This window comes from Cornus florida, unplaced genomic scaffold (assembly GCF_030987335.1).
Source record: "Cornus florida cultivar Cherokee Brave unplaced genomic scaffold, ASM3098733v1 CherokeeBrave_3.0.0_Hap2_Chr11, whole genome shotgun sequence".
NCBI classification, from domain to species: Eukaryota; Viridiplantae; Streptophyta; class Magnoliopsida; order Cornales; family Cornaceae; genus Cornus; species Cornus florida.
This window is the reverse complement of record NW_026775581.1, coordinates 109,924,603-109,934,763: the sequence shown is the minus strand read 5'-3', so window position 1 is coordinate 109,934,763 and position 10,161 is coordinate 109,924,603. Positions and strand designations below refer to the sequence as shown.

Below are 10,161 nucleotides of genomic sequence, written 5' to 3'. Positions count from 1 at the left end.
TTACAGAAATGTCTGTCTATATGTGTAGAAATATATATATATATATATATATATATATATATATATACACACACACAAACTCACTGGTTTAATAAAAAAAGGCTCTCTTTAGTGCTGTCTGTGATTGTAGGTGTTGAAGGAAGAAGACGGGTATTTTTGTAAATTGAGGTAACTTGACGACGTTTTATAGTCCAGGGTGTTTAATTTTAGTGGTGGTTTTTTGGACGAAAATGATAGTCGTGGGGGATATGTGATTTTTCCCTTAATATAATACAGAGTTGACATCAATTCAGAATTGACATTATTAAGTGGTCTAGCCGGTCGAGCGCCCAGTGATCTAGCTAGTAGAGCGCCCAACTCTCCTAACAGATTTGCCCGAACAATAAATAAATCCAGAGCCTTCATTGAAATGAAAATTGTGCCTTTAATGACTAAGAAATATACATGGAAGATTATCAAATAGAAAATTATTATTATTATTATTTTTTATTGAACAACAATACATCCTCCTACTTTTAGAGAATATATATATATATATATGTGAGTGTGGCCCCACCACATATATGGTGACGCCACGTGGCGGGGCCCACAATCGCAGTCACACAATCCCTGCAAAAACATAAGGTTGCCTGATTCGGCCTTAGGGCATCTCCAATAGACTCTCCGAATTTAGGCTCTCCGAATTTGGCGCATCAGCATTTTTCAATAGCCACGTCAGCATTTCTCATAGCTGCGTCAGCGTTTTAGAATCTCCAAATTTTAGCTATCGGATATACTCTAATGATACATTTTCGCTCTCCAAAAATATTAATATTTTTTAAATTTTTAATAAATTTTATTTTTTTAACTTTTTCCTAAGAGCTATATTTTTAAAACGGCTATATCATAAATAAAAAAAATTAAACAATATAATATTTATTATTAAAAACAATACGATACGATATAAATTTAAACAATACAATACAAATAAAAAACAATACAATACGACATGAATTAAAAACATAACAACTAGGAAAAATAGAACAATCATATGGAATGCTTGAGATAATCTTATGGAAAACTTGAGTTACCGCGTGCGCGTATAGATGCTAATATTTCATTTTGGCGTTCAATTAGCTATACTTTCCTGGCTTATGTTGGCATCAATTTTGGATTTTTTTGCATGATTAATATTTCTTTAACTCTTTGTTTGTTTTCAATCTCTCTTAGTTGGCTTTGAAGCTCGAGTTGTCTAGTTTTCTCTTTATCTGCTTTGCATGCCTCTCATGCTATTTGGGTGGCCTCAAGAGTTTCAGATTGTCTTTGATAAAGGGCTGTTGCATGATCGAATTTGCTAATGAAATCATTCTGACTTTCAAATTGTTTTTTATCCTTATTTTGCCTCTGCTTTGGTGCTTTTCATCCTTCTGGTCGCTGACATTCTTCAACATCCGTCGGATCATTTTCGCCTATGTGTGCTAATCCTTCAACCAAACTTGGTGTCGTTGTTGCATTACTTGATGGAATAGATGGGTCTGAGTGACCAATAGGCACACTATCATCAATGTGGATTCCACTCCTCTTCTTCTACTTTTTTTTTTTTTTTTTTGATGTCAATTCTTTTTGACAATGTAAATGTCACTTATTGTTGCTCTTCAAAATGTTCCAACAACTGTCAAACTTAAATTCGGTGTTATTTTGAAGAGCAAACAACTCTTTGGCTGCTATCATCTAAAAAAATAAAAAAATAATAATAATTATTAGAAGACAAATCTTTAAAATATCTACCAATTAAATTTAATATAATAAATAGCTTACCTTGTACTCATTGTCTTGCCCACTGGGGTAATTCCTTTCGATCTGGGCCATGCATCCAGAAAATTTGGTAATCATTTGTTGCATGATAGACCAACGATTTAAACAAGCGATATGATTTCTTTTAGGTGTACCAGCACCACTAACGTGTTGCTCAAAACTTTCTTGAATTCGGATCCATAACGCTGTCTTTTGTTGGTCTGAACAGATGACCGCGTCAGTGCTAATGGCCATCCGCATCATTGCTAATGGCCATCCGCGCATAACATAAAGCCTCATCTTCAACCTTAAACCAATTAGGAGGCCGAATAGCCCTTTGCTTTCTGGGAGGTTGGGAGTTACTGGATTATGGCACTACAGTAGAAATGTTAGAAACTTGAGAAGGTTGATGAGACGGAAATTGATATTCATCTCCAACAAATTAAGATTTTTCTCCAACAAATAAGAAAGGATCAAAATTATCATTTGATTGGTTGAATTGAGAGTTGTAGTTGCAATATAGTGGTGAAGGATCCATGAAATTAAACTTGAGTAAAAAATATAACTAAAAAATTGAGAAAATGACTTAGTGGTTGTAGTTGTAGGTTGAAAACTAGAGAAGATATATGAGGTGAATAATAGTAGGGGTTGATGTATTTATACAGGAAAAATGAAAGGTTATATATATATATATATATATATATAATGAATTTTTTCGAAAAAAATTTCAAAAAATAGGTTTTTGTGCCAATATAGCCTTTAAGGCACTGTTTGGGTAAGCCAAACAGTGCCTAAAACGTTTTAAAAAGCAAATTTAAAAAAAAAAAAAAAAAACACTTTTATCTATTTTTTTTAAACTTTTTTTGCCCAAAAAAGCAAAGGCACTTGTTGTGTCACGGCTCTTTGGTTCAATTATTTTGAAAAAAAAAAAAAAAAAAAAAAAAGCCCAAAATCAGTCAAAAAACTGATTTTTTTTTTCCTTTTTTTTCAAGCAAACATGCCCTTAGGAAAAGTATTTTGGGCTAAATATCAGTTTTGGGCCAGAATAAAAAAAAAATTAAAAGAAAATGGATGCGGGCCCGCATGGTAGGCCCACGGCTCACCAACTGGGTCGCGGAATACCGCGACCCATTCCGTTATCCAATGGGTGAGGCCCAATTTTTAGCTACCCCATTGGAACAGTCCAATCTTCAAATCTGGCCCAATATCGCGGGAATTTTGTCCATTGGACCTGCTCTCAGACACCCTTACAAATACATATACAAAAACCCACTTTATTGGGCATGCCTTGTTTTGTTGCCCGGACTGTAGACACACATGCTATGTATACTGTGACGAAGGATTTGTATTTGGATCCTAGGCCGCAACAAATTTTTTATGATTTGATGATGCTGAACTATCCAGTTATGGTTAGAATTACAAGCCTTGATTCACTTTTGTACCCATTTTCTACAGAAATTGTCTATTCCTCCAAAATATACTTTTAGCTTTAGTAACTCACAATTGAAGTAACATGGCATAGAACATATAACTTTGTTGTTATCTTTCTATTCCCTTTTTTTCTGTGTCCATCATAGGCATACAATGTTGTGTTCTGAAATATGCTAACCAACAATGTGCTTTTCCATGTTAAAATGGATTTGCTGAGAGATTCCTAAGGTAAATGATGAACAAAATAAATTACTGTAAATAAATAATATTATATATATAGAATAAATAAGTATTAAGTTGCAATCTTTTTTATTGCCACAACATGTATCCTCAATATATCTACACTCGCACTAAGAGCTTACAATTATCAAAACGCCATTATACAATAGTGGTCCTAATTACACAGGGTGTTAGGAGGGGAAGACTGAAGATGGACCAAACATTCGACAATATTTTGCAACAAGAGCTTTACACTTACCTTACAACACTATTATTCTGCGAAAATAATGTCTAACGTAATGTAGAGAATCATCGTGGACAACCTTTAGCTTCAAAGTGGGACAATGCTATGAACTTAATGGACAAGGGAGGAATATATAGTAAAGAACTTATATCAACCAAGACTGGGTTCAAACTTGGGATATCCCCGCCACCTGAAATCTCTAATGGTGTTCCATTTAGAAGCACGGTTTTGCTTCGGAGATTGCCATTGTTTGGAGTCAAATGATACTCTTCTCTGAATATTGGTCCATCCAATGCTTTGCTTCCAACCCATGCAACTCTTTTCTTAATACCATGCCAGAAAGACCTATCCATGTGCCTCGTATCCTCTTTAATGGCCAAGTTAATGCCCATACTATTTTCAACAGTAATATGAAATTTGGTCTGGTTGCTTAAATTGATCAGAAGCAAAGTCACACCGGCCTGTAACAAGACAACAGTAGTTAATATGGGGTAAAATGAGCTCCAAGAATAGGGAATGTTGCTAGAACTTAGACTACTTTTTTAGACGCAAAGAGGCAACATTACTCGTTAGTTTAGAGGTATGAGGACTTGCTCCCTAAAGTTCCTTCTAAATATAAAATGAAATAACATGACTTAATCCGCATAAGTTGGATGTCCTAAAAAATTATCTACATAGTTATGATATATACCTTCATATACTGTGTACGTATGTGGAACAGATGCATATGAATTAAGCCACTAAAAGTGAAAAGAAATATAGGAGAGACAGAGACAGATTTATGGCCTTAACCCTTTTCCCCAAATGTTAGAACTTGAAAACTAAGGTCCCTGTGACCAGCCCCTAAAGCAGATTTCAGTTCCATGACTCCCCAAGAAGTAATGAAGAACTATATTGTAGATTTCCAGTTCTCCTTTGCGTGTTCTAAGGAACACTGGAAACAACTTAAAAAGGCTCCTCAATTCAATTCAACTCAACTAAAAGAATGATCTTGCCCTAATTATTTCAGATAAGCTATATTAAAATTTCAACCTCTTCAGCCATTTTTCTCTATCGGACCATAAATTTAACTAAAACTGCATATATTATTACGTCTGTCTTCTCTTTTTGCCTCAGTCACATCAATTTTGGAGCCCTCCTTCCTTTACACCCTCAATGCAAAAAGCCTCACTCTTTCCCAAATGCAAATATTGGTCTATGTTGTAAATGACCAACCCATCGTAGTTCATTTTCACTCAAATTATTTGTGAGTGGTGGAACTTCTACCATCTCAAGTATTTTTCTTATTCCACTGTTCCCACATCTATATCAACATCCATTTTTTGTTTACACTCAATTTTAGGGAAACTGTGTAATAAGACAACAAAGGATAACATTAGAAAGGACTACATTCATAAGATGACATAACTAGCATTAGTACGGAGATTATATAAATGTGATATGACTTCATAAACACTCCAAAAAAATAAAAAAAACGAGGCTTTATGGAGCTTCAGTGACCACAATTCCATTTACTATACAAATGTATGAGAGCTTGTGTTAGAATGCATGCTTTGAGGTGCAACAAGTGTGCCTTGTGTGAACTGAAATGTCTTTCGTTTAGGGAAAAAAAATATTCTGAGCCAAATGTCTTAGGTATTCCCTCAAGAGATAAGAAGATTCTGCATGTATATGAGATAGTCTTCCATGAATAAATGATGAAAAACTTGTTGCACACCAATCAGGCAAGTTCACATTCATCTCAAAACTTTGCCTGATTGGCTGCATGCACAAATCATATTGGATGGACAAAATAGTTTTGTTAAAATAATCACTGACATGATGTTATGACCATCTCATCGTGCTTAGAGACACAACGATCCCCAGATTCAAGTCATTCAGATTAGTGTTGCCTCAAACGCCTCTTACCTTGCTGCAATTTTTTTTTTTTTCTTTTTCTTTTTGGCCTTTATATAAATTTATCACATAATTAATAAATATAATAGAGCCCTTACTCTTCCTTTTGAACAATGGGCGTATGACCGTAAATATGGCGAAGAACTGGTATTAACAGCAAGAACTTCTTTTCCCATCAGCCGATGCCACAAAAGTGCACTGTATAGAGTCGGATAATCAACAGATGCAAGAGTTGCATATTAGACGAATCTTACAAAGTAAAAGCACAAAAGCTCAATACATAATATATTTCAATTAATGGTTAGTAAATATGAAGTTGATTAGAAAGTTTTAAATTTATTGCCCTTGCCTGTAATAATCGGGGTTGGGAACAAATGTGGTTCTGTTGAGGAGACCATAGTTTCCACCTATTAGAGTTTGTCTGCAGTACACTTTAGTGCTATACATGGCGGCCATCCCAAGCTGATCTAAGTACCTAATTTTTATATATGAGTATGAGTTCAGAAAAATATCCATCACAGAAGACATAATTGCTCAATGAAATTTTCTCTTTTCATGTGATGAAAAAGCTTAAGATGACAGAATTTAATGATTGCAACAAGAAGAAAAAATTACCAAAAACTGTTGACAAAAGTGTCAGACACATGACGACCACCACTGTTAAAGGCCCCCCCAGATTCACCAACCCAAGCAGAAGACCAAGGACCTTTCGTTTGAATTGTTTCACTAAGATTGCGGAAGGTTACTGAAACTTCACTCAAGTGATGGGGATCCAGAATTTTTTGCACAAGATGAGGGTCAACACCTGAAACAGAGTAATAATAGAAGTTACTGGCTCATGGATCTTTATATGTCCAATAAATACTGGAAGTGTGTTTTTCAGTGGATCCCGGATTTGTTCAAATGAATGGCACGAGACTATTATTTAATATATAAAATCTAGCCCTTGTTGTTACCCAAACATGAAAATTCAAGCTCCAACTTAAACATATATGGTTCAGATATATATGGACACCCATGGCAAATTGGTAATACATACTAGTATAGACAAATGTTGCATTTATTATGACTTTGGACAATGTATATCTGATTCAACAGTGACATTTTTTTAATTCAATTGACAGTTAACAATAACCATATAGCAATTTATTTCACTCATTATCTTTTTCTCTGTCCTAAAGACAATAATGAAACGGATCCAGTGGATTGTTGGTTGTTGGCCTTTTTCTGCTGCCATAAAAACTGTGACCCAATTCTTTTTTCTATTCTCTCGCCAGGAACGGACATGCCATTTAAGGCAAGATGATGATGATGATGAACATACGTTCATATATATCAACAAGTCTTTACCTAAAGTGGTTTCTCCTCCTCCTCCCATATGGAAGGTTAGGATCTAAGTTCCCATTGGGGCAATTTGGGTGTGTGTATGCTAACCTATCCAAAAAAACTGTTCACGTACTTGTTATACAGAAAATAATTGGATATTAAGAAATCAGCTAGACTCACCCACCTGCACCTAAATTGTATAGATGAAGAGTCATTACATTAACCACATCAGGGCCTGAAACCTGAAGGAGCTTATCAAACCACCCCTTATCATAGAATCCTCCGGGTGCCACAAGTAGTGGTTTGGATTGAGAGTTCTTATACAACTCAGAGATGACAGCTTTAAGGTGAATCAAGTCTTTTCCATACTGTTCAGCAAAAACATGGGCACCAATACCTTTGCCACTTAACTCATTACCTGCAGCAGCAAAAGCAAAGATGAGGCAAACCACATGACTGAGTTCAAGAAACAAAGTGATTTGCATAATAGACATACCAAATTCCCATGAATCTATCTGGTAACCCTTGGAAATAGTGTAATTGATGAAATCACAGGCATTACTGGAATCCCAAATTCCTTCCCAAAGCTCCTTTTTAGTGAGGTGCCTCCCGTGTAATGCATTCAAGCCAAATGTCACACGTGCTCTACAAAAAACAGACAAAAAATTAATAGACCACAGTTAAGCACAACTACACCCTACTTTAGCATGGAAATGAATAGGTTATAAGTAAGAATAACCAGCATATTCCTTTGAATAAAACAAGGAAATTTGTGAGAGAGAATACAATCTAAATGATGGAATGTTTCGCAGAGAAGCTTGAGAAATTTAAGTTTTTTTATGCATTAGAGAACCTAGAGTTTATAAAAATAGTATGGCTTTTCTTTAAACAACATGTTGAAAGAAGAAACAACTGAAAGTAAATCTTAGGAAGCAGATCAAAATCGGCCACCCTAATAAGTGAATTTAAGCATTTATTTTTAACTATAAACCCAAAATAAACGATTGAAAGGAAAAAAATGGAAAGTTTAAATCTTACCCTGTCTTACTGAGTAAGCGGTTCAGTTCATCCCACCTATCCATGTGTAGACATCCCCTTGAAAATCCAAACAACCCACCTTTTTTTCTTTGAAATGGATGGCAAGGAGATCTCAAATTTCCTATGTCATATAGTACTTGGTCTTGCAAAGAACCTCCTATTCTTATTCTCAAGGGCTTGAAAGCTGTTAAGCCACCAATATAAAAATGGAAAATAAATGAAAAGGAGTTCTTGACAAATCCGAAAATTAAATGGCCTGTTCTCTTCATCAGGTTTCAATTATTCTTGTACATTTTAAGAACAGCTAGTCCAGCCAGAATGTAAAAACATAACAGTCCAGCCATACAAACCTTGAATAGCCTTGGCAAGAAAAGGATGATTTAAGTCCTGGTAAGATTGAAGTGAACACAGTAGTCATATTTCTGTTTGTTTCCAATTCATCAAAAAGAACTATACATTCTGGTAAAGCTGATTCAATTCTTATTTAATAAATATTATTTTTTGAATCCTTACCAGATTTATCACTGATGAATTTCCCCAAGGGCAATGGTTGTAGTTACACTTTTCACGAGGCCACCAATCCATAGTAGCACAGACATAATCAGGATCTGTGTTGGCAATAGCTTTAGTCCCATTGACAACAATTATTGCCTCTTCAATGGTTTGAGCCAAAATTGCAGAAACATGTGCCAGAAAGAGAAACAACGAGAAGTAGAAACCCATTGACGGAGCAATTACAATAGGCTTCAACACAAACTAAACTCCGTCAAACAACTGCAACAGACAGAAATTCGATGTAGAGATTAGAGAGAAGCAGATTAATTAAAGACATGGCTGCAATTCACTATTTCTACAAAGGAAGAAGAAAATGAGATTGGTCCTTCTCAACACAACAGTAAAAGAATAATTCAGAATTATAAAGAACAAGTTTCCTGCATGATGTATTTTCATTGTTTTCTTCTTATATGAAAAAGATGAAAACAAAGCTGACTATTTGTTTATACTTTTAGCATCTACCAACAACTCAATTAACCCATTAAACAGAAATATTTATATCTAACAAGAAGAACCACGAAGAAGAATCACTGGGTTTCAGGTGTAGATTCAAACTAACGCAATAGACATAAATTCTTTTGAATTTGTTCAATGAAAGCAACAGTTCTTCAAAGAAGACCCATAAACAGTAAATAAAAATCAGCTCAACTTTTAGTACAGAAGAGAAATCCAAGTTAATGATTTGAAAAGACAAAATGATTGCAGACCTGCATTTTAAAGAAATGGGTTCTGAAGACGAATTAGAAGAACATATATAAATATGTATAGACAAATGAACAAATAGATATAGACACAGTCCCATCTAAAATATAGACCAGAAGTACAAGCAAAGCTATCAGATCCAGAAGAAAAGAAAGAGTGTTAACTACAAATATAGTCTTCAAAACAACCAACCCCAAATCAGAAGAAAAACCAACTGATTTTTAGCCATTAAAAGTGCATAGCACAAAAGAAGAACAAAATCCAAAGCTACAGAGATACAATCCAAGAAAGTTTAAGGACAACCCAGATGAAAACTAACCTCACATGACAGAAATAAACCATGCCTGAAGCTCAATCCCTCACACACGCATTACATCATAAACGTGTACAGCTAAATGCAAAAAGCTTAGCTCTTTCTCTCTCTACCCCACGGGCCACACACAGTCTCTATTTTGGCGTTTCTGTTTAAGCTGTATTGTCCAATGATTAAGAACATTGTGGGACGAAATGGCTTAACCTCAGATTCGGCAAAACTTTCCTAATTTGTTTTACAGTTAACAACTAATCTCATTTAGGAAAAAAATTCAAAAAAAACAGAGGTTAAAGCAATGAGTGGCTTATTCACAGACATGCAATTGCTGAGATTTTTTATTTTTTTTCCTGTAATTGCTTAGATTCCAGGCTGTGTGAGGTGAGAGGTAATTTTTTATCTTAAACTGGAAGTTATACCTTCACTAGACCTTTGTCTTTGTGAAGGAATGATTAGTCATTGGGCTCCGGTTTGTTCTGACAAATTCTTTAATCTGAGTCAATGTTAGCCGTCAGATTCGTCTAAACACTGAACCCATCCAACTTTATTAGCAGAAAAAATAGAGAATATCACTATTGGCCCTCCAAGAATGACTTCATGCACTCCATCCTTCAGTCTCATAGAATGAAATGACAAGTTTGTACTTCTCATGCTGTCATGCAAAGAT

At 35.0% G+C, this 10,161-nt stretch overlaps 1 protein-coding gene across 3 annotated transcripts; it reads right to left on the bottom strand.

Moving 5' to 3' along the window:
* Positions 1-3,453: 3,453 nt before the first annotated feature.
* LOC132286504 (heparanase-like protein 1) lies at positions 3,454-9,656 on the bottom strand. 3 transcript variants are annotated; one of them, XM_059788854.1, is made up of 10 exons: positions 9,504-9,656; positions 8,441-8,701; positions 8,278-8,314; positions 7,928-8,111; positions 7,386-7,534; positions 7,074-7,307; positions 6,179-6,368; positions 5,913-6,038; positions 5,662-5,761; positions 3,454-4,128 (listed from the first exon to the last, which is right to left on the bottom strand). In XM_059788854.1, the coding sequence occupies exons 2-10, from the start codon at positions 8,648-8,650 to the stop codon at positions 3,733-3,735; spliced, it is 1,626 nt and encodes a 541-aa protein (XP_059644837.1). In that variant the 5' UTR covers positions 8,651-8,701; positions 9,504-9,656; the 3' UTR covers positions 3,454-3,732. The 3 variants fall into 3 exon arrangements, with proteins under 3 accessions (XP_059644837.1, XP_059644838.1, XP_059644839.1); XM_059788855.1 differs by lacking the exon at positions 9,504-9,656 and adding an exon at positions 9,377-9,484; XM_059788856.1 differs by lacking the exon at positions 9,504-9,656 and adding an exon at positions 9,190-9,320.
* Positions 9,657-10,161: the final 505 nt, after the last annotated feature.